General features: G+C 39.4%; 1 protein-coding gene across 2 annotated transcripts in view; it reads right to left on the bottom strand.

Moving 5' to 3' along the window:
* ppm1bb (protein phosphatase, Mg2+/Mn2+ dependent, 1Bb) overlaps positions 1 to 26130 on the bottom strand; it is a 133822-nt gene that overhangs the window by 38680 nt on the left and 69012 nt on the right. For both annotated transcript variants that reach the window (XM_034193143.1, XM_034193144.1), the window contains exon 2: positions 7427 to 8269. In XM_034193143.1, coding sequence (XP_034049034.1) covers positions 7427 to 8257 — 831 coding nt within the window. In that variant the 5' untranslated portion in view covers positions 8258 to 8269. The remainder of the gene's footprint in view (positions 1 to 7426; positions 8270 to 26130) is intronic.

Genomic DNA, 26130 nt, shown 5'->3' with positions numbered 1-26130 from the left:
TTCAGCTTGAAACAGGCTGATGATGGCGCCTGAGAGCGCTGCGTGACGTCTCGCACTGTGGGAAGTCCTTAAAGCGACAGTATCACCTCAAAATCTCTCATCAGCCGTTAAAATTTTCACTGAAAACCAGCTTAATTTTTCGAACCATGTCCACTTCGATGTGTCTCACAGGTTTAGAAAAACTTTTGATCAAACAAAGCGCCAGTCTCTCAGCAACTTCTCAGACAAAGGAATTCCGACGAGGGGCTGGACGACTCCTCCCACAAGGAGTGCTCACAGGCGAATGACGTCACCGACAGGCGTGGAAAAACTCACGCATGCGCACGAGGGTTCATGCATGTCTGACGTAAAAACATATGAATGAAATCCATATAGTTTTTGAAAAAAATAAAAAGGACCTATACTTTATGGACAGCCCTCGTATAGAGAGAGAGATGCAGGTGCATTGGAGATCAGAAACTTCACCAGAGGGAACAGCCTGATCCAGAATGAAGCACTGCCACAGATGAAATGCGGATGGCAGGTGTTACAGTTGGTCTGATCTTTATTAGTTTCTAAGTCACAGCCCAGCACACATCTGTAAGGGAGAGAGGTACGTGCATCTGTATGTAATGTGTGTCCTGATCCAACCTCAGTCACTCAGGGTTTTCCCCCCCACCCCGACCGCCTCTCAACAGAACAAACATAGTACAGAAAAAAAATAAATAAATAAAAATTAAAAAAAATAGGCCAACAAGGACACCACTGCTTTGTTTGTTAAATACTAGCAAATTGCAAATACCATTTACTTTTTTGAATGTTCAGTTTTACAATTAAGATGTTTTTGTGATATAAACATTTGACCTCATATATTTTTAAACCATTGTGGAAACAAAACAGGGACTCAAGAATCAATAAGCAGTACAGGAATTGATCAAATTCAAACAATACTCATCAACAGTTAAAGGGATCAAAACCATTTATGACAGTAAAGCACCATTATTTTTTCTGCTGATGTACAACAAGTGCCTGTCAGTCATGTGTCAAGCAATCTCTCACTCCTTTGAGAAAGCAGATGCCAACTTGCCAATACACTTAAATTTTTGACCGCCAAGTTTATAAAAGTTGGAGTTGTCAGATATTTGTTGTCACTCCTTTGAGTTACGTTATTCTACCAAACAACTACCAACAGCAAGTCTGAACATATTAAATTCATAACTGACTAGCTGACTAAACTTTCATGCAGGGGATCCACTTGGATGATTATTCATTTAAGCTGAATTTATTAAGTCTTAAGGCATTTGATGGTGAGGTTTTCAGTGAATTTGCTGTGCTCATAGCTATCAAACAGTGTAACATTATTCAGTGCAGTTCATTGAATACAATAAACTACATTACTCTGGACCACAAAACCTACCAGACTGTGACAGGTCTCAAAACATCCCCAACAGTTTTTCTATATTTTTTTAATACAAGTTTGTTTGTTTTTTGTTTTTTTAATCTTGCCCTGTTTCACCCATACTTATTTACCTCAGTTAGGTGTGCACAGCCAAACAAGAGCAGGGAAACAACAATAGCAACGAATGAGAGCTAGCTAACAAGCTGTATTTTTTGTCTCCTAATATACCAGTTTATATCAACTCTGCTCCTGTCAAAGAAGTTAGCTCTGGTCAGTTTATTTATTACTGATGTTGTGCATGGAGGCTGGTGTTTAGTGTTCACCATGAAAAAATACAAATGTTCAGTCCAGTCATAAAAGAGGGAGACACCTTTATTCAAGCATCTGTTGTTTTAAATGTAACGTGAGTAATGCTGGAATTGCCCAAGTGTATATTTATAAATGATATAGTTGTGATTACAGTTCAAGAATTCACCCACGAAAAATAAGGAAATTATTTAACCTTGGCTGATATGTAAATCCCATGATGGTACCACATTTCATCTTCAAGACAATGGTAAAATTAAGAACCATATCATTTTTTTTCTGTGAGCTACAAACAGCACTCTAACAACCCAGTAAATGACAGTCAGCTCTGTCTGCATTTTTAGGTAATATATCTTTTCAGCTAAAATCTTCTTGTAATTAAAAAGGTATGCATACATACCCAAGGATAATCCTGACAAAATACTGAATATTTTTAGACATACCTCATTGTTCAGGTCAGATCTGTAAGCAGCACTGGTACCATGCTGCATCCACCACAATACAGAACCACTTTGGGTTCTGGAAGGCAACCACCTTGGCAGACAACTGGTCTGTCCTCATGTGTTCAAAGTAACCACCTATCAAGTGAACTTTGGGAGTGTCCTTTGCATTTTTCCAAGTGCTGGGTCCAAAACACCGAGGCACCTTGGTGAGACACATGACCTACGTACATGTCTTATGTAGTCAAAGTGATTCACCTCGTTATTGTCCAGACAAAATAAAACTAGAAAACAACTAAAAATGATTTCTTTAGGACCCACAAGGCTGGAAAAAAGAACAAACTTCAACTGGTTTTCTGTAAAACTGTACAAACTGGAAATAAATATATCCAGCTATATGTGACAGTCAGCTCTCCACTGCACAAAATATTAGATCTAATCCTGAAAATCGCAATAATTGCTAGAAACATCAGGCTGAGAAACAACTTCAGCTGTTTTTTTAAACAGCACAACGCCCACCCCAAGGCAGCAATGGACTTTGAGTTTTCCCTCACAAATTCATTGTATTCATCTAAAATGTTATAAAACAATAAAAGTAGCTGGCAGCAGTTTGTTTTTCTTCTTACAAATATATTATATATATATATTTATAATATATATTTTGGAATGTTCTACAACCCCTGGCAAAAATTATGGAATCACTGGCCTCGGAGGATGTTCATTCAGTTGTTTAATTTTGTAGAAAAAAAGCAGATCACAGACAGGACACAAAACTGAAGTAATTTCAAATGGCAACTTTCTGGCTTTAAGAAACACTATAAGAAATCAGGAAAAATAATTGTGGCAGTCAGTAACGGTCACTTTTTTAGACCAAGCAGAGGGAAAAAAATATGGAATCACTCAATTCTGAGGAAAAAATTATGGAATCATGAAAAACAAAAGAACGCTCCAACACATCACTAGTATTTTGTTGCATCACCTCTGGCTTTTATAACAGCTTGCAGTCTCTGAGGCATGGACTTAATGAGTGACAAACAGTACTCTTCATCAATCTGGCTCCAACTTTTTCTGATCGCTGTTGCCAGATCAGCTTTGCAGGTTGGAGCCTTGTCATGGACCATTTTCTTCAACTTCCACCAAAGATTTTCAATTGGATTAAGATCCGGACTATTTGCAGGCCATGACATTGACCCTATGTGTGTCTTTTTGCAAGGAATGTTTTCACAGTTTTTGCTCTATGGCAAGATGCATTATCATCTTGAAAAATGATTTCATCATCCCCAAACATCCTTTCAATTGATGGGATAAGAAAAGTGTCCAAAATATCAACGGAAACTTGTGCATTTATTGATGATGTAATGACAGCCATCTCCCCAGTGCCTTTACCTGACATGCAGCCCCATATCATCAATGACTGTGGAAATTTACATGTTCTTTCAGGCAGTCATCTTTATAAATCTCATTGGAACGGCACCAAACAAAAAGTTCCAGCATCATCACCTTGCCCAATGCAGATTCGAGATTCATCACTGAATATGACTTTCATCCAGTCATCCACAGTCCACGATTGCTTTTCCTTTGCCCACTGTAACCTTGTTTTTTTCTGTTTAGGTGTTAATGATGACTTTCGTTTAGCTTTTCTGTATGTAAATCCCATTTCCTTTAGGCGGTTTCTTACAGTTCGGTCACAAACGTTGACTCCAGTTTCCTCCCATTTGTTCATCATTTGTTTTGTTGTGCATTTTCGATTTTTGAGACATATTGCTTTAAGTTTTCTGTCTTGACGCTTTAATGTCTTCCTTGGTCTACCAGTATGTTTGCCTTTAACAACCTTCCCATGTTGTTTGTATTTGATCCAGAGTTTAGACACAGCTGACTGTGAACAACCAACATCTTTTGCAACATTGTGTGATGATTTAGTCAGAGGTCTATTGAGCCGAGTATTCCTTTAACTTTAACTAGTAATGACTTCATGACTTTCTTTGCTAATAAAATTTTAACTATTAGAGAAAAAATTGCTCATAACCATCCCAAAGACGTATCGTTATCTTTGGCTGCTTTCAGTGATGGTTAGACTCTTTCTCTCAGATTGTTCTGTCTGAGTTATTTTCATTAGTTACTTCATCCAAACCATCAACATGTCTATTAGACCCCATTCCTACCAGGCTGCTCAAGGAAGCCCTACCATTATTTAATGCTTCGATCTTAAATATGATCAATCTATCTTTATTAGTTGGCTATGTACCACAGGCTTTTAAGGTGGCAGTAATTAAACCATTACTTAAAAAGCCATCACTTGACCCAGCTATCTTAGCTAATTATAGGCCAATCTCCAACCTTCCTTTTCTCTCAAAAATTCTTGAAAGGGTAGCTGTTAAACAGCTAACTGATCATCTGCAGAGGAATGGTCTATTTGAAGAGTTTCAGTCAGGTTTTAGAATTCATCATAGTACAGAAACAGCATTAGTGAAGGTTACAAATGATCTTCTTATGGCCTCAGACAGTGGACTCATCTCTGTGCTTGTTCTGTTAGACCTCAGTGCTGCTTTTGATACTGTTGACCATAAAATTTTATTACAGAGATTAGAGCATGCCATAGGTATTAAAGGCACTGCGATGCGGTGGTTTGAATCATATTTATCTAATAGATTACAATTTGTTCATGTAAATGGGGAATCTTCTTCACAGACTAAGGTTAATTATGGAGTTCCACAAGGTTCTGTGCTAGGACCAATTTTATTCACTTTATACATGCTTCCCTTAGGCAGTATTATTAGACGGCATTGCTTAAATTTTCATTGTTACGCAGATGATACCCAGCTTTATCTATCCATGAAGCCAGAGGACACACACCAATTAGCTAAACTGCAGGATTGTCTTACAGACATAAGGACATGGATGACCTATAATTTTCTGCTTTTAAACTCAGATAAAACTGAAGTTATTGTACTTGGCCCCACAAATCTTAGAAACATGGTGTCTAACCAGATCCTTACTCTGGATGGCATTACCCTGACCTCTAGTAATACTGTGAGAAATCTTGGAGTCATTTTTGATCAGGATATGTCATTCAAAGCGCATATTAAACAAATATGTAAGACTGCTTTTTTTGCATTTACGCAATATCTCTAAAATTAGAAAGGTCTTGTCTCAGAGTGATGCTGAAAAACTAATTCATGCATTTATTTCCTCTAGGCTGGACTATTGTAATTCATTATTATCAGGTTGTCCTAAAAGTTCCCTGAAAAGCCTTCAGTTAATTCAAAATGCTGCAGCTAGAGTACTGACGGGGACTAGAAGGAGAGAGCATATCTCACCCATATTGGCCTCTCTTCATTGGCTTCCTGTTAATTCTAGAATAGAATTTAAAATTCTTCTTCTTACTTATAAGGTTTTGAATAGTCAGGTCCCTTCTTATCTTAGGGACCTCATAGTACCATATCACCCCAATAGAGCGCTTCGCTCTCAGACTGCAGGCTTACTTGTAGTTCCTAGGGTTTGTAAGAGTAGAATGGGAGGCAGAGCCTTCAGCTTTCAGGCTCCTCTCCTGTGGAACCAGCTCCCAATTCGGATCAGGAAGACAGACACCCTCTCTACTTTTAAGATTAGGCTTAAAACTTTCCTTTTTGCTAAAGCTTATAGTTAGGGCTGGATCGGGTGACCCTGAACCATCCCTTAGTTATGCTGCTATAGACTTAGACTGCTGGGGGGTTCCCATAATGCATTGAGTGTTTCTTTCTCTTTTTGCTCTGTATGCACCACTCTGCATTTAATCATTAGTGATTGATCTCTGCTCCCCTCCACAGCATGTCTTTTTCCCGGTTCTCTCCCTCAGCCCCAACCAGTCCCAGCAGAAGACTGCCCCTCCCTGAGCCTGGTTCTGCTGGAGGTTTCTTCCTGTTAAAAGGGAGTTTTTCCTTCCCACTGTTGCCAAGTGCTTGCTCACCGGGTGGTCGTTTTGACCGTTGGGGTTTTTCCGTAATTATTGTATGGCTTTGCCTTACAATATAAAGCGCCTTGGGGCAACTGTTTGTTGTGATTTGGCGCTATATAAATAAAATTGATTTGATTTACCCTGTTTTAAGAGTTTGATAATCATCTCCTTTGTTTCAATTGACATCTCTTGTGTTGGAGCCATGATTCATGTCAGTCCACTTGGTGCAACAGCTCTCCAAGGTGTGATCACTCCTTTTTAGATGCAGACTAACGAGCAGATCTGATTTGATGCAGGTGTTAGTTTTGGGGATGAAAATTTACAGGGTGATTCCATACTTTTTTCCTCAGAATTGAGTGATTCCATATTTTTTTTCCCCTCTGCATGGTCTAAAAAAGTAACCGTTACTGACTGCCACAATTTTTTTTCTGATTTCTTATAGTGTTTCTTAAAGCCAGAAAGTTGCCATTTGAAATGACTTTAGTTTTGTGTCATGTCTGTGATCTACTTTTTTTCTACAAGATTAAACAACTGAATGAACATCCTCCGAGGCCGGTGATTCCATAATTTTTGCCAGGGGTTGTAGATCTCTACCATGTAGTTGTCAGCAAGTGGAACTGCTGCACTGTACGGTGCACATTTTTTCTTTTCATTTATTACTTCCGCCAAAGAAGTTGAAGGAGGTTATGTTATTGCCCCTACTTGTTTGTTTGTCTGTCTGTTTGATTGTGAACAGCCTGGAGCACACAATTTTTCATATATTGTTATGAAATGTTTACTGAAGATTCATATCCTGATAGTGTTATGACCCTGAGGTCATATGTAGTTCTGTTTGTGGCATATGAGTGTATTTACCCTCCCCACCTAGGTGAGGCGCTGTTTATTTTGTGTGCTGTGAGTCTCTCTTGTTTTAAGTAAGCTTGTCCAGATGGCAACGGCTGATTGGTTCAGAGAACTGACATGAGAACATGAGAATTTCACTCAGCGTAAACACTGTAACAGAGATGTCTTAGATGATCCATTAGGTCATTTCACAAGACAAAAAACCGTATTATTCCAGGTATTTGTTATAAAATGCTCAAAACGACAGACACAGCTCTCCACAACAGCTAGCGACTGCATCAACCAGCCTCTGGAAAAAAAAGTGTACATAATTTGCATGCTGTGTGCACGCAATAGCATTTAGAGGACTCAACGTTGTAAGAATGTGACCTCAATGTATAAATTTTTCTCTCTTTATAGCAACTGTGGGACTTTGTAATATTGCACATAAAATCAGCATCAGGAACTAAACTGCAATCTTTCCTGCCAGAAATATAACAAACAACACGTGAGGTGAAGTAATTGAAAAAAGAAAAGGACATTTACCTTATGCAGACAGGTGTCCACCACTGAGTTACACACCTTCTCCAGGTCATCGCACACCAGGAGTCGTGATCGCACAAACTCACACAGCTCCTCATTTGACATGACATCCCAGATACCATCACATGCCAGCACCACAAATTCATCTCCTTCGGCCACCCGCTCCAACACACAAACCTCAGGCTCCGGGCTCACCAGCTGCTCCGTGGGGCCCTTACCATCCACACATTTGTAGTCATAGTCCCCCAGTGCCCGGGACACAGCCAGGGAGCCATTTACCCTCTGAATCATGACCGAGCCACCAGCGTTCTGGATGCGTTCCTTTTCACGGGGGTTGCAGGGCTTGTGGTCCTGGGTGGAGAAGCCCACCTTGCCGTCCCGACTCAGCACAGCCCGTGAGTCTCCACAGTTAATGAAGTAGAGATGGGTCGGGCTGAGCAACACACAGACAGCCGTGGATCCACTGCGGTCCAGACCCTGTCGCAGGTCAGTGAAGCTGCGCATGTATTCATCAATGGTCAGGAAGCCTGAGCGGATGCCATCCTTCACGCCCTCCACCGAGCTGGGTCCTGAACCAAATTCAGTTCCTCCCGAAAGGATGTGTTCCAGCAGGTGGCCTGAGCAGTAGTTGGCAACCCGGGAACCTGCATGACCATCATATACAGCAAAGAAGGACCAATCTGTGAGTCCATGTGGGAGGCCAACCACTGCTGTGTGGGCATCCTCCATCTCCACCCGCCAGCCCTGCATGGAGCTTAGCCCATAGCGCAGCCCGTTGCCCTCACCATGGGCACTGTGTTTCTCTGTCTTCGGTTTGTCCAGGAATGCACCCATTGCTGCCTACAGCTGGAGGAACACCACAGAAAGAAAGAAAAATAAAACAATGACATGGTAACATTTCACATCATGACTGAGAACATACAAAATACCATTTCCCTCAGCATAAAATTTGCTGGATGATATACTGCCTCAGAAAATATCACGATAAATGATATCATCTACACCAGGGGTTTTTAAAGTGTGGGAGAGTAAGCCCCCTCAGAGAACAAATGAATAGCTGCGCCCCCCCACTGACACACATAAACACAATTTCAATATCTTTGTGTGTTTCTTTTACACATAAACACATTTTAAAAGTATGTGTGTGTTTTTAATGAGCTGTCTCAGAGAAAATCATGCAGAAAAGAGAAGTTGGCTGGATGACCATCACCGATTTCCATGAAACTTTCCAGAAGTGATGAACAATCATAAAAACTTGAACCTATAATATTTTTTCACTCAATAAAATGTTCTGAACAACTTTAGACAATTTTTTAAATGATCCACTTCTGACCACACTTGCCGTCTCCACATTTAAATATACGTAGAGTAAAAAAGACGATTCTGAAAGCGAATGTTCTCAATTCTCAATGCCTGTATTGCTATTCTCTGTGTACCAGAATTTAGGAAATATATTTTTCTAAATGTTTTTAGTGTCTGTAGCATGGCATATTGCAGTGTAAATTAGCAGAATGACCTTTTCTGAGGGAATGTCTAATTCACTAGTTACTATCTTTAATGAGTTGTCTCAGAGAAAATCACGCGGGGGTGGCTGGATGACCAACTCCGATTTTGATGAAATTTTCACCATATACCCTTCAAGTAGCTTGGTTAGGAGTGGCAAAGTAAGTTTTTCCATCAGGCAAAATTTTACTTGAATTTTGGTCAGTTCAAAAATTGATGTCAAAATGGCCTCAGATTGTGTTACAATAAAATATAGTAAAGATGGCCAACTTTGACATATCGGTTCTCAATTCTCGCCGGGTAGATAGAAAAAGTGAGTGCGATTCCTCATATGGGGTGCCAGCGACCTTCAAAAACCAATGTTTGTTCTGTGGCATATTTCCTTATATTTCTGTAATTTGCACTTTTTGAATCCTATATAGTGCAGCAGATAAGAGAATATTTAGAGCAAAATCATGCAAATGGTGATACAAGCATGAAATTCAGCACAAATACTCCTTAGACATTACTCATTTGAAATACCGATTAGCCACCTGAATTTTCAATAGGCAGCCAGGTAGGAGGCAACTGAAGAATTACACAGGGATCAAACTTTTATCCAAAAAGATATAGTTTGGACTATCTATGACTGAATTCCATGGAATTATGGGGTAAAAACTGCAAAAAATGGTGACAAAGGTCAGTTTCAGTTTCTACAGGGGTCAAAAATAAAGGTTGCTCAAAATTTGGTGAAAATGATGCAAATTATTGGTTGAGTTAATAGCATTAACTTATTTAGAGAGCTGCGTGTCGTCAGAGCGAGCTGCAAAAAGTTTGTACCTGAGTTTTCAGAGGTGGTGTTTGTAGTTGTCATCTGCCACGCCGGTGTTTGCCAACCCGGACAGTGGGAATACCACCTCAACCGGCAACTTAGTCCCGCGACTGGACGGCAACAACGTCCGAGGCCCGCCCAACGTGGTGAATTCACAGAGGCCGCGCGCTGCGTCATTAAAGCCGCGCGTCACGAGTGCCGCTTCCCCGAGGCCTCGTGCAGCCACCGCGGATCCATCAGCGCGGAAACACCGAGGCCGCGCGGCACCAGCGCAGTGTAGATCCATCCCGGTGACAAACAACGCAGGCTGTTAACATCGGCGATCGTCAAGCTGCCCATAAGCCGACCATGGGGCCTAAGAAGGTTCTGACAGTGGAGGAAGGTGACGATATTAAAAAATCTCTGGACTTTCTATCAGAGAAGATTTCTGTTGTGAAGCAGCAACAGAAATCAATCATGGATCTGGTGGAGGAGGTGAAGGCATTACGGCTACAGAACGCTGAGAAAGACCGGCGTCTGGTGCAGCTGGAAAATAGAGTAGCTGAATTGGAGCAGTACACCAGAATCAACGACATCATCACAGGTCTTCACATCAAACCACGGTCCTACGCACGGGCGGTAACAGATGAGAGCGGAGGGGAGCCCAGTGAACAGGAGGTCAGCTCTGTGGAAAAACAGGTTGCTGATTTCCTCCTATCTAAAGGTATAGAAATGGATTTAAATAACATTGAAGCGTGCCACCCTCTGCCCCGGAGAAATGACGGTGATAAACGAACCGTCATCATGAGATTCATCAACAGAAAACACAAAACAGCACTGTTAAAACAAGGAAGAAAACTGAAAAGGGACAAACGTATTCATCAATGAACATCTCACCAAACGGAATGCCGACATCGCCAGGAAAGCACGCTTCTTAAACAGGGAAAAATCCAGCACACATGGACTTCAAACTGTAAAATATTCATCAAACTGAACGGATCACCAGAACAAGCAAAGGTTATGGCAATAAGGAACATCGAGGAGCTGGACAAATATGAACAATAGGTATGAGGACTCAAACACATCACAGCACCATGATGCAGACTGGAGCAACCCACTCATCCACATCATCTACACCCGGAGACAAGAGAGACATAATGACTAAGGATAATGATCCGTTTATTTCTGCCCAGGAGCTCTGTCTAGATACATTTAATTATAATAACTCTGCTAACCACCCCTTCGAATCTGAAAATGATCCTGATACCTTTTTCAGTGAGAATATTGTGAGACAGTGCAAATATTTTACAGAAGAACAATTCAAAAATTATAAAATCAATGATGAAGATTTTTCAATTATACATTTCAACAGCAAAAGTCTTTCTCGTAATCTGTCGACTATTAATGATTGTTTGAAAACATCCAAAAAACGTTTTTCAGTTATTGCAATTTCAGAAACATGGTTAAATGAGGATAATAAAGATCTCGTATATCTTGATGGTTATGAACTGTTCCTGGTTAATAGGCAGACGAGAAGGGGCGGAGGCGTTGCATTGTTTGTAAGGTCAGATTATAACTGTAAACTCATTAACAACATGTCATTTACAGTGGACAACATCATGGAATGTGTTACCATAGAAATTACATCTATAAACTCCAAAAACATAGTTGTTAGTTGTATTTACAGAGCTCCTGGGACAAATATTGACACCTTTGAAGACATTATCTTAGGAATGTACAACAAAATCAACAGAAATAAGCATTTATTTGTCTGTGGAGATTTCAATATAGATTTTTTAAACCCTCACAATCATCCACAAATCACTTCATTTATAAACACCTTGTATTGTTTAGGACTGTTTCCAACCATCATTCATCCTAGCAGAATAACTATGGACTCAACAACTCTCATTGACAATATTTTAACTAACGTTATATCCGGTAATCTTAGTGGGGGACTACTGGTCAGTGATATCAGTGATCACTTGCCTGTTTTCTCAGTCTTTGCATTGAAGGGTTGTTGTAAGTATCGAAGCAATACCAAATTCATGAGTAGAAAAATAACACCTGAAACAATTGATAATTTAAGGGAGGATTTATCAAGTCAGAATTGGTCAGATGTTTTTGTTGATGATGTTGACAGGTCATATGATGCTTTCATCTCCATTTTTTCCAGTTTGTATAATAAACACTGTCCATTTGTTGACAAAATATATAGAAATCAATATAGCAACAAACCATGGATAACTAAGGGGCTTCAGAGGGCATGTAAAAAGAAAAACGTACTATATAAACAATTCATAAAACTACGAACTAAGGAAGCTGAAAGTAAGTATAAAACATATAAGAATAAGTTAATCAATATCATGAGACTCAGTAAAAAAATATATTCTAATGAGTTACTTGTCAAAAATAGAAATAACATCAAAAACACATGGAACATATTAAATGAAATAGTAAAAAAGAATAGAGTAACTAGAGATTATCCTTCATTTTTTCAGAGTAACTACATCACGATTGATAACGACGAGTCTATTGCTGAACACTTTAATGAATACTTCGTTAATGTGGGTAAAAATCTTGCCAGTAAAATTGACTCATCAACTAATAACTTCTGGGTAAATAATTCAACGTTTAACAAATCTGTTTCAATGTTCGTTGGTGGTACTCATGAAAGGGAAATACTTGATCTGGTTCATGGTTCAAAAAGTAAGAAATCGACTGATTTTAATAATTTGGATATGGCTTTATTAAAAAAGTTATTGATTGTATAGTAAAACCGTTCAATTATATTTGCAATATGTCACTAAGTACTGGTAAATTTCCTTCTCAAATGAAAATAGCCAAAGTAATTCCTCTGTTTAAAACTGGTGACAAACACACATTTTGTAATTACAGACCTATATCACTCCTGCCACAATTTTCCAAAATTTTGGAAAAAATATTTGCTAAAAGATTAAATGATTATTTACTGAAGCATAACATCATTTGTGAAGAACAATATGGATTCAGAAGGTCTCAAACTACATCACATGCTTTGATGGACTTTGTGGAAAGTATAGCAACTGCAATTGACAATAAACAATACACAATAGGTGTTTTTTTTTTTTATTTACAGAAAGCGTTTGACACAATTAACCATGGAATACTATTAATTAAACTGCAGAAATATGGAATCAGAGGTCTGGCATATGAATGGATAGCTAGTTATTTACAAGGCAGATTTCAGTATGTTCAGTTCAATAATACAAATTCTGAACTCAGGGATGTCACATGTGGGGTGCCGCAGGGCTCAGTGCTGGGTCCTTTGTTGTTTATAATCTATATAAATGATATAAGTTGGGTGTCGAGTTCACTGAGATGTGTCCTTTTGGCGGATGATACAACTGTGTTCTGTAGCGGTGAAAATCTTGAACAGCTTCTGGACATAGTGGAGAAAGAACTGGAAAAATTTAAGGTTTTGTTTGACGCTAATAAGTTGTCACTCAACCTTGGGAAAACTAAATGTATTATATTTGGAAATAAACAGGCACCCAAATGTAAAAATGTAACTATAAACAATAAGGAAATTGAGTTAGTAACAGAGAATACATTTTTAGGTGTTATAATTGATAATAAACTTAGCTGGAAACCACATATAAATTATGTGAAATCAAAATTGTCAAAAACTATAGCCATTCTGTATAAAGCCAAAGACCTACTGCCGCAAGAAGGGTTACTTACTTTATATCATTCTCTGATGGTACCATATATGACATATTGTGTTGAGTCATGGGGAAACACTTACAAATCAAATACCAACCCAATATTCCTTTTGCAAAAACTAGCCATACGAATCATCTGCAATAAACAATATCGTGAACCAACTCATTCATTTGTGTCTTTAAATTTATTAAAATTCATAGATTTGGTCGATTACATTACAATTCAAACTTTATTTCGAGCGAAAAACCAAGCCTTACCGAGACATGTCCAGAGTCTGTTCCGATTGAGGGAATCCAGATATAGTTTAAGAGGTTGTGCAATTTTTATGAAACCATCAGTAAGAACAAATGTAAAGGGTTTTTGTGTGTCTGTGGTTGGGGTGAGGAAATGGAACAAATGTTCAACAGAGGTTAGAATGAGTAGTACCTTAGTAAGATTATTATAAAGTATCATAAAGAACCAAATATAATTTGATTTATATGGAATGTTCAATTTATAAGTGGGACTCATTGTATATTTGAATGTGTGGGTATGTATATGCGTATGTAGATATATAGATATGGGTAGGTGTATATGTATATAAGTGACTGTGTATATGTATGTATGTATATATTTATGTTTGTAAAGTATATAGGTATGTATATAGGTATATATGGCACAGCCCAAGCAGAGGGTCACCCCCAAGAGCCTGGTCTGCTTGAGGTTTCTTCCTTATAGGGAGTTTTTCCTCACCACAGTTGCCTAGTGCTCGCTCTGGGGGTTGGTAAGGTTAGTCCTTACTGGCGTAAAGTGCCTTGATTCGACTTTCTTGTGATCTGGTACTATATAAATATAATTATAAGTGAATAGTATATTGATGTGTATGTCTGTGTGTCGACATGTAGTAGTGAATTTGTATTTATGTAAATATGACTGATAAGAATTGTTGGACTTGTACGAGCAGGGGTGGGCGCTAATAAGCTTTGCTTCAGCCCACACCCTTTCGGACTCACTTGTTTTGTCTGTGTTTGTTTGTGGAATTGTTCATTTTTTTCTATTTGAATATTTTGTGTGCCGAATAAAAACTTTGTCACATTGTCACATTTTTAAAAGGAATAGTTTGCACTTAGCTATCATGTTACAGGGTAACATATCTCATACGTCATAGAATCCAATGGACGTCGACATTGCTGACCTTTACTTTGGACAGTAAACATCCTATTATCTCAACCAATAATTTTCATCACTTTTTACCAAAATTGGGGCAACTTTAACTTTTGACCCCTGTACAAACTGAAGCTGACCTTTGTCACCATTCATGCTGTTTTTACCCCATAACTCCCTAACATTCAGTCATAGATAGTCCAAACTATACCTTTATGGAATCCTTATGAGCAAGCAAATAATATGATATAGTTTTCAATATGATTAGAGCATCTTTTAATTTTGACCCCATGTAATTCTTCTATTAACCCCTACCTGATTGCCTACTGAAAATTCAGGTGGCTATTCAGTTATTTCAAAAGAGTAATGTCTAAGGAGTATTTGTGCCAAATTTGATGATTGTATCACCATTTGTAGGATTGTTTCAGTTATCTGCTGCACTAATAGGTGAGTACTTTCAGAGCCAAATCTGAGTGCACGGGAATTTTGAAATTTCTCATAAATCAGTCAATTTTCTGCTTATTTCAGCACATAAGTTGTGTTTTCCTATGTTTTCCGGTACACAGAATCGATTTATATGGTTATGTTGGTGATTAGAGGTTAAGGTCATTGATAAAGGTCAAGGTCATTTGCAAATTTTGTAATTTTCCACATATCTTTTGTGCTTAACAGGACATTTTAGCACCTGAAATGATCAAATTTAGTTTGTGAATACATTGATAGTTCAAAGTTCTTTATTAATCGATAACATCGATAATTAACAATACAATAGAATATATTGTTAGCATAAAGTTAAATGCTAACATAAACAGTTTTAAGTATCTTCATATTCCGTGAGGTTATCAAATTGAGCATTCTAAATGCATAAGAAGTTGATGGAAAACTTGTGTTAAATTTTTTTAGAGGCTGCTAAACAGACAATGATGAAGGAAACAATTTTTTTGTGATAAATCGCTACCTTGGCTGGGTCAAATGTAAAATCACACAAACATTCAGACTTTGTGTTTAAGTTATGTGACATGTCTTTTTTTTTTGTACTTTAATGACAGTAATGTGCAGCCGGTCTGCTCTGTGCAAGCCTGATCCCGTCAGATCTCAGAAGCTAAGCAGTGCGCCATCTGGTTAGTACTTGGATGGGAGACCTCTTTGGAACACCAGCGGCTGTGTGTTTCTCCAGGCAAAACTGGAGTTGCGCAAGGAAGGGCATCCAGCATAAAACTTGTGCCAAATACCACTCTGACTCTATCCGCTGTGGCGACCCCGAACAAGAAAGGAGCAGCCGAATGGACAACAACTTTAATGACAGTAATAATAATAAATGTATTTATTTATTTATATGGCACTTTAACAAAGCCAAAGTGCTTCATAAATGAAATCGCATTAAACAAAAGGTAAAATCATTCAAAATAATTACATAAAAACAACATGAGGATATTAAAACATTTCCCACCATTAAGACTTGTATGCAGCTAAGGTGCGTTTTTAGTCGAGATTTAAAAATGTGGCTAAATTTTAAAAGTCAACAACAAAACCTTAAAATCTGCCCTCACGTGAACAGGCAGTCAATGAAGAGATGCCAGCACTGGGGTTATGTGATCAAATTTTTGTGCTCGAGTCAAAACCCGAGCAGCTGCATTTTAGATCATTTGCCGAGCTCTAAGTTAAGTGGCAAACCTGAAAACAAGGCATTATGACACAAAATGATACAGTGCAGCTCTGAGCATATGACCACTTATTTAACAGTGCGACACTGATCATCAATGGGGCCCATTTTATCTGCCACGAGAAATCCCACAGGTGTTTATGACAGTGGTTTATGGCAGTGTCCTCCATTGCTAAAGTTGTGCACCAACTGCAAAATAAATGCTCTGATGCCCCACATTTCATCCTAGGTGACTAACACTTGTAGTCTGAATCAGCATCTTGGTCATTTGTATCAGTATGTGAAATGTCCAACGCGACATGTTAAATCACTGGACTTGTGCTACAGTACTATAAAGGGAGCTTACAAATCATTCCCATTGGCTCCACTTGGCTCTTCTGACCACAGCTGTGTCCTGCTTGCTCCGGTCTACCAGCCGACCCTCAAGAAGGGGAAAGTTGAGCGTAAAGAGGTCCGTCTATGGACGGAGAGCGCTATTCGGGAACTGAATGGATGTTTCCATAACACGAACTGACTCTTGCACTAATCTGGATGAACTGACCGATACTGTGGTAAAATATATTACCTTGTGTGAAGAGATGATAATCCCAAGAAAGATAATCACACTGTACCCTAATAATAAGCCTTGGGTCAGCAAATCCCTCAAGAATTCTATTAATAAGAAAAAAAATAGTTTACTATCAAGGAAATTTATCTAAACAAAAAGAAGCCCAAAAAATGGTGAAAAAGGAAATCAAGATGGCCAAAATGCAGTATAAGAACAAGGTACAGGATGAATTCAGGTTGGGTAATTCTCGCGCCATGATAGGGATCCAGGACACGGAAAAAAAAAAAAAAAAAAGTGTCTCTCACCGACAAATCTGACTCCACCCTGACAGAAGAATTAAATCGAGATTTGATTCAAATGATTTCTCTGAGGAACTCTCTAAATTTAGGGAGGTCCCACAAAGCAGTGGGATTCAGATAAATGAAATTAGTGTGCTGAGCACTTCTGAAAAGAACTAACCGAAGGAAAAGTCATGGCCAGATGGCATAAGCGGGTGACTACTTAAACGCTGTGCCCCATTTTAAGTGGAATCTTCACAAACATTTTCCAGTGGTCCTTGTCACTTAATAAAGTTTCCACCATGTGGAAAGAATCCATTATTGTTCCTGTGGCAAAGGTACCATCACCTAAATCATTAAATGACTACCTTAGTGGTGATGAAGAGCTTTGAGCATATGGTGAAAAAGAGCTTGATCCACTTCAATTTGCCTATCAACCCAAAAGGGGTGGAAGATGCCTTGGCAACACTATTCAATTTAGCTGTCTGGCACCTTGAAGGCAGGAAAACACACATACATCTTTGTTTTGCAGATTTTTCACCAGCCTTCAACTGTATGCAGCCTCTTGTCCTTGCTCATAGGCTTTCAGAAATACCCAGTGTTGATGTGGGAACTATATGCAGGTTAGTTGATTTTCTGACAACTAGGCCTCAGAGAACTCATGTTAATGAAACCCTGTCTGAGACTCTGTTGTGTTCCATAGGCTCGCCCCAGGAATGTGTTGTCACCTCTAATGTTCATGCTTTACACTAACGACTGTAAGAGCAGGTTCGAGTCGAGGTTCATTATAAAATTTGCTGATGACTGTGATCGTCAGCCTCCTGCAGGACCATGAAGTAGGCCACGGACCAGTCCTTGACTATTTTGTTAGGTGGTGTGATGACTCTTATCTGCAACTTAACGTGTCAAAAACGAAAGACATAACTGATGTTCATAAGAAACCACCTGTCGCAGCCCAAACCCTTGTCAAAGGTACAGCTGTGGACATAGTCATTATAAGTACTTAGGCACCAGCTTGGATGACAAACTGTCTTTTGAGACCAACTCAGATGCCATCTGCAGGAAAGTAAATCAGAGGCTGTTTTATATGAGGAAATTGAGGTCTTTTAATGTCGATAAGAAGTTTCTTAAACTGTTTTACTCATCTTTTATTGAGTCTGTTTTAACATTTGCAATGATTTGTTGGTTTGGGAGACTCAGCATAAAAAATAAGAGCAGGATGAAGAATGTGGTTAAACTCTGCCAAAAAACATTTGGCACTAGCCTGAGTGAACTTGATAATGTTTATCAAACCAGAACCATTCAGAGGGCAAGGGCCATTTTGGACAATCCTCTCCATCCTCTTCATGCAGAGTTTCGACTCCTCCTATCTAAGAGGAGGTATTCATTCCTTTGTCAGACCAAATCAAATAGATATTTAAAATCCTTTGTCCCGTCTGACATTAGATTCCTCAATAGGCTGCAGGTGAACCTGTTGGGAACAATATACTGCACTTTATTTGTGATGACTATCTATGCATGTATGTATGTATGTATGTATTGATCTGTATTATCACGTGTGCCATGTTAGATTTTATTGTCTGATTTTGAACTTTTGCTGCAAACCAAATTGCCCTACGGGAACATTAAAGATTTTCAATCAATCAATTGACATGCACACCGGGCTTATAGCAATGCTGACAACATGCACACACTTATCAAAAAAATGCCTTGATGAAGCATTTCTGCTCAAGGAGGTTTGTTTCCACACACTGCTGCATGGCTTCCTGGTGTCCCAAACTACGTTGTCCACCGAGGGTCACGGAAGGTGCGTGCATTAAGGTGTTATTGACAACCCTAATATAAAATGAACTATGTCAGCTGCTCCATACTCCCATCCATTTGATGGCCAAGTTAATGTTCCGCACTCCAGGTTACATGAGCAGAGAGAAAGAACATGTCTGTGTGAATTGTTGCTCTGCAGTTAAAAGCAGTTTAAATAAAAGCAGTTTAATGCATTCTGAAAGTGCAAAGTTGGTCCACAAACAAATCTCACGTATGTCAACTGTGTGCATCCCCCGTTCGCATTCATAAAATTGCCCCGTGTCTTGCACAAAGCGCTGTTTATTCTGATCGAAATGCCTCGACTAAAACTTGCAGTAACTCAGATGGAAGGTAAACACTGACACAGTCAGTCATCTGTTTTCTCATTTTATTATTGCATGCCGTCTGCTTCAGACATGCAACATTTTAAAACATATCAACAAAGCGTTAATGTTTACCTGTGTATTTAAGAAATAACAGCTTTAGGCAGCAGTGTTTGCCTGTGTTCGCCCACCACTTGAGGAAACGTGTGGATGGTGGCAGCAGCTTTATTCAACTTTTCCTTCAGTGACTCACAACCTCACACAGTGCTGCTGAAAACCAAACCAGTATCCCATTTTTCAAATGATTTGATTTCAGCTTCTTAAATGTGAATATTTTCTGGATTATTGCACGAGCTGCTTTATGCCTACAGGAGGTAAAGTGAAAAGTCATTTAACAGGCGTCATCTTGGGCTCTGGATAACACAGATCAACATTTTTTCACATTTTATAAACAGAACAAATGATTGACTAATTAAGAAAATAACTGATCAAATAATCGATCATAAAAAGAATCATTTCTTGCAACCCCACCTGAAAACATGCTAACCATGGAGAAACCCATTAACCCTCTGGAGTCAAAAGACGCGCCAGCGCGTCAAAAGTCACATGACCTAATTAAGCAGATGTAGCATACAATCAGTTTCACTATGAGTGTCTGAATGTGTGTTGAATGTGGATACTTCAACCTCCACAGCACTTTTTAAATTTTGTTAGTAGGCTAAGTATAACATTAATTATGATTAATAATTTACGCAAGTTTTTTGGGGATGGTATTCTCATATTCGCTGTGCATTTTGCAGACAGCTGCAGCAAAATGACTCATTTCCTCCTTTCAGCTGAAGGAGCGAGAAAGCTGGGAAGAAACAGGACTCCCTCAACTGCAGCAGGAGAAAGGGGTGTTACCATTGGTGGAAAACTCAGTAACTAATTAATCACATTCACCAACTTCACGTGGGTTTGATGACAACACACAAACCCACCTGTGTGTGTGTGTGTGTGTGTGTGTGTGTGTGTGTGTGTGTGTGTGTGTGTGTGTGTGTGTGTGTGCGCACGTTTTGCAAACGGGACTTTTCTTCCGTGTCTCTCTGTCTGCCACAGCAAAAAAAAAAAAAAGCGTTGGAGTGTATTTTAGTATGTGTGTGTGGTGGAGTGTTTTAGTGCGTTTTGTAGTTTTTGTTTTGGTTTTTTTTTTTGAGTTAGTGCGTGAAAATAATCAGGCATCTGGAACAGCGCGTGAAGTCTCTTTTTTTGAACTGCATGAAAATGATCAAAGCGTGGAGCGGGTCATGATGAAGTGGACCAGAGCAGGTGGATTCACCGATCTGTGTGCACAGATCTGCACAGTGGATCGGACCGCGGACCTCTCTTCCATCATCTCCAGAACTGCTCCACTCCTGGAGCAGAGCAGGGTGGAGACACACACTGCACCAGCAGTGAGCAGGCAGAGAACACAGGAGTTCAGGTAGAGACCCCAGCCCCTTTTACATATATATTTTTAAAGTTTACAATTTATATTTATATTCTAAGTTATCAAAATGGTTTGTTAAAAATATTTAAGGTTTTCACCGAAAAAAAAAAAAACAACCTTTTTCTGATTCTAATTTTAGGTTTTGGGGTGAATTTAGGGTCACTGTTTTAAGGCAGTATGTCAGAATGAAAGAAAAACCGCAAAATCACACAGGTGAGGTTGTGCTGAAAAAAATGACACCAAACGAAGCCAGGTAAATAGCTTTGTTTTTTAAAGGTAAATTATGAAGGTAAAACCGAAAGTAGCCAAAATCGCCCAAAAATAGCCAAGACTCCAGAGGGTTAATCCAAAATAGGTATCCAAATAAATCCATTGATAGATAGATAAAATATAAGTTTGGATGTGAGCAACAGGAAAAAGGCTACCCCCCCCCTTTTTTTTTTTTTAAATAATTTGTCAACAACCAGTCTGAGACTAGTATTTGCACACCAGCACTTTCATCTGTGACGGGGAGAAACCACTGGCTGTGGTTGGCTGATACAAAGAATTTGTTTGATACTGGTCCATTCACATTTCATTTCCAGGGGACAGTACCATTGGATGCAGACAAAACTGCCTCCGGATGCTACTGAATAGACATACAACCAATAATACAAAAATCAGACTAGGATCGATAAACATGCAAAGATTGTGTGCATGTTGGTGAATGATTGTTGTCAGTTTTGTTTTAAAAAGTTGAAAGTGACATGGACTCAGTCATCTTCAACTGCTTACTCCAATTAAGAGTCACGGGGCGGGGTGCTGGAGCCTATCCCAGCAGTCATAGGGTGTGAGGCGGGGCACACCCTGGACAGGACGCCAGTCTGTCGCAGAGCCACATATATGAGGTCTGTGATAAAAAAAGAGGTCCTTTTTATTTTTTCAAAAAAAATCAATGGATTTGATTCATATGTTTTTACGTCAGACAAGCTTGAACCCTCGTGCGCATGCGTGAGTTTTGTCATGCCTGTCGGTGACGTCATTCGCCTGTGGGCAGGCTTTGAGTGAGGTGTGGACTCCCCCTCCCGTCGGAATCTCTTTGTCTGAGAAGCTGCAGGGAGACGGCGCGCGTTGCTTTATCAAATTTTTTCAGGACCGGTGAGGGATATCCGTGTGGACACTATTCAAGAAATTCAGCTGGTTTTCGGTGTAAAGTTTAACGGCTGATGAGAGATTGTGGAGTTTCTTTCGCTTTAAGCACAGCCCACAAAGCGGATCGGCGCGGCGCAGTTGGAGGTGGCGTCCGTCTGGCTGTTTCGAGCTGAAAACATCCTAATTTAAAGCTCTGTTCACCCAGGACGTCGTCAGAGAACAGAGAAGTTTCAGAAGAAGCCGGCATCAGGAGTTTACCCGGACATTCCACTGTTAAAGGAGATTTTGTAATGAAAGAACGTGCGGACGAATTTGCCGAGTCGGATCCGTGACGACGTGGCCGCGACATGAAAAACACCTCCGTGTTGAAAACCATTTGTAAAATTCAGGCGGCTTTTGATGGCTTTCACCAAGTGAGTATCTGAGAAATTGTTTAACAGCTTGGGCATGTTCCAACTTGTCCATTAAGGTTTTCAATGGAGGTGTTTTTCCTGTGGCGACCCCCCGCGGTCGGGTCCGGCCCGACATGCGATTCTACCCGCACGTTCTTTCATTACAAAATCTCCTTTAACAGTGGAATGTCTGGATAAACTCCTGATCCCGAATTCTTCTGAAAGTTCTCTGTCATCGCACAACGTCTTGGGTCCACAGAGCCTGAAATTAGGAAGTTTTCAGCTTGAAACAGCGAGACGACGCCGCCTCGGATCGCAGATCGCCGTCAGGCGCTGTGGGCCGTCCTTACGGCGACAGTAAAACTCCAAAATCTCTCATCAGCCGTTAAAATTTTCACCGAAAACCAGCTGAATTTATCGAATGGTGTCCACTCAGTTGTGCCTTACAGGTTTTGAAAAAAATTTTATCAAACAAAGCGGCAGTCTCTGAGCCATTCCTAAACAATGAAAAAAAAAAATCGACGAGAGGGTGGGCCACTCCTCACTCAAAGACTGCCCACAGGCGAATGACGTAACCGACAGGCGTGAAAAAACTCTTGCATGCCCACGAGGGTTCAAGCATGTCTGATGTAATCACACGTGATTCAAATCCATATAGTTTTTGAAAAAAATAATAAGGTCCGTTACTTTTCTCACAGACCTCGTACACAAACAAACACATTCACACTCGCACGCACACCTACAGACAATTTAAAGTTTACAATCCACCTAACCTGCATGTCTTTGGATGGATGTAGGAGGAAGCCGGAGCACCTGGAGAAAACCCACGCAAACACGGGAGAATAAGCAAACTCCACACAGAAAGGCCACAGGTGGGAGTCAATCACACGACCTTCTTGCTGTGAGGCAATAATGCCAACCATTAAGCCACCACGCTTCCATGGCGTTATTAATCATTCAAATAACATTTTTGCACAGAGCATGCAGCAAAAATCGGTTTCAGAGAAGTGGCTCTTTGGCACTCTTCAGTGAGTCATCGCAGAAAACTGGCCACTCCATATGAGATAAACGGTTAAGGTAAACAGTTTGCGGCCCAGAGGACAAGGCTGTGAAGAAGAGGGAAACCAGACCTTTCTGCAAGGCGAATTTATTCATAAAGTGAATTATGGCTCTGGTTTACCATAGCTGATGGAATCACCCACCTAACTACCTGATACAACTTTTAAAGTATTTTTTAGTATTATTAAATATATCTGACAACAAGCTTCAAATCCCAGGGCTCCACATCACCCCCAAATTGTTGAATTTTGAGACCATTCTTTTGAGAAGGGGTGAGTACTTTTTTTTTCCACAACCACTAGTGCATGATTATTTTTTTAACAAGTGAGTTTTTCAGTGTAGGCTGTGTGTGTAGGCACGGTGCGTGTGTAAATGTAATGTTTCTCATACATTTTGTAAATGTTAGCGAGATACAAACACTTCTAAATCTAAAAACACGGTTTTTGAAACTAGGTAACACCTCTGAAGTGATTTACAAGACATCTTACAGATGTTAGCGTGCACAACCCGGGAACACGTAACCTCCAAATCTCACGCATGCCACATGCGCTTCCTCCTGTAGTTCATCTGCACGATGGCGAAGAAGGAAAATAAAATATTTGTTATGGAATTCCTCCTAGATAAATATGTTCTCTTTATTAAAATGAGCTGAAATTCTGCTTGGATTTTGATAGAAACTAGGCTACACTTTGTCAGTCTTGTGAAATTTGAAAGGCCGTCCAGCTTTAAATCATAAATCTGAACCCAGTGATTTTTAATTTAAATTGTCCTCTGTAATGAGAAGTAAAATTAAAGACTTTACAGTGCTAAAAAAATATATATTATTCTAACCCTTATCAAAGCCATTGTTTAATAAAAACTTCTTAAAGCTTAACCGCCATCAAAACAAAAGCAGAAACTTTTATAATATATCAAACAGCTTAGGTTAACTCCTATACACCCACCTCTTTCTGGCTTGTGCACAAAAGTATTGCATACCCAAATGCCATTGGTCAGTAAAATAATGTTATAAATCCCACATGCTTGTGATATACAGTGAGGAAAAGTACACCCTGAACTTTTGCTGCAAACCAAATGTGAACATTTCAACATTTAATGTGATGATTCCGGAGAAAGCCCTAAATACAGTGAGGAAAATAAGTATTGGACCCTGCAATTTTGCAAGTTCTCCCACTTAGAAATCATGGAGGGGTCTGAAATTTTCATCTTAAGTGCATGTCCACTGTGAGAGACATAATCTAAAAAAAAAACCCATGTATGTTTTTTTAATAATTTATTTGTATGTTACTGCTGCAGATAAGTATTTGAACACCTACCAACCAGTAAGAATTCTGGCTCACACAGACCTGTTAATTTTTCTTTAAGAAGCCCTCTTATTCTGCACTCTTTACCTGTATTAAGTGCACCTGTTTGAACTTGTTACCTGTATAAAATACACCTGTTCACACAATCAATCACACTCCAACTTGTCCACCATAGCCAAGACCAAAGAGCTGTCTAAGGACACGAGGGACAAAAACTGTAGACTGCACAAGGCTGGGATGGACTACAGGACAACAGACACGCAGCTTGGTAGAAGACAACAACTGTTACGATTATTTATAAGAAAGTGGAAGAAACACAAGATGACTGTCAATCTCCCTCGGTCTGGGATTCCATGCAAGATCTCAGTTTGTGGGGTAAGGATGATTCTGAGAAAGCTCAGAACTACACAGGAGGACCTGGTCAATGACCTGAAGAGAGCTGGGACCACAGTCACAAAGATTACATTAGTAACACATGATGCTGTCGGATTTTTTTTTTTTTTATTTTAAGATTATGTCTCTCACAGTGGACATGCACCTAAGATGAAAATTTCAGACCACTCCATGATTTCTAAGTGGGACACCTTGCAAAACCGCAGGGTGTTCAAATACTTATTTTCCTCACTGTATCTCATTTTGAAAGCTCTTGTCATCTAGTTTCTGGAGATATGTGTATGAACTCTGTAAGTGCGACACAACTTGAGTAATGTAACTTCAAACATGTCCAAAATTTCATTTTTTTTCTCCTTGAATAAAAAGTAAATATTATTAGCCTGTATCATGAATATATTTCACAGTAGATCTTACAAACACACTAGCTACACTTGTTGTTTATGTAGACAACAACTGTGTACAATATCAGATCTCTAGTCATAAGCACTGTGAAACTGTGAGCGTTCATGTATGTAAACGCGCCATTCGGCAAAATTAATCCAAATTAGCTCCAAATTTGCCAAACAGGATTATTTGTACTTTATGAGTAATTTGGTCATAAAAAAAAATACATTTCCATATTTAGATGGATGCAATTTTAGCTTTCACTCTTGTGCGCTGTGGCCTCACTCTGCTGTGTCTCTACGCACGGTTATACAGGCAGCCTTTGTAGCTAAAGACTATGATTACCATAGCGCACTGGAAAGCTCATCTCAGTGGCTAACAGAAAATATGAGTCATAGGTTTGATACGTCACTGGGTTTGCTGGCTCTGATTGGGCAAAATCTTCAATGCGCAAGTGCTTTGGAGCGCATGTTTTATTCACAAGCATCCAACAGACGAATGTGCGTATCTAGAATGGAGCTTACGCTGGATTTGGAGAGTAAACAGGTTAGTGAATAAGCCCAAGTCATGTGGAAAATCCGGAAGTAAAAATAAATAAATAATACTAATAATAATTTCTAATGTGGGGGATTCACTTAAAGTCTCATTTCAATAGTAACGCCAATTAAGAATCAAACATATAACGGCTGTTTTACGAAGAGATAAGTGGATTTTAAAGATAAAGTTTGGTTTAATGACAAGGTGGAACTGGCCAACAAAGGTTAGTTTGCCATTATACAAATAATGAATGTCTGTGAGTTCAAGGGTACAAATATTTCATG

The sequence above is a fragment of the Thalassophryne amazonica genome, chromosome 18 (assembly GCF_902500255.1).
Source record: "Thalassophryne amazonica chromosome 18, fThaAma1.1, whole genome shotgun sequence".
In the NCBI taxonomy this organism is placed as follows: Eukaryota; Metazoa; Chordata; class Actinopteri; order Batrachoidiformes; family Batrachoididae; genus Thalassophryne; species Thalassophryne amazonica.
The sequence above is the reverse complement of the archived record's forward strand: the minus strand, read 5'-3'. Positions and strand labels throughout refer to the sequence as shown.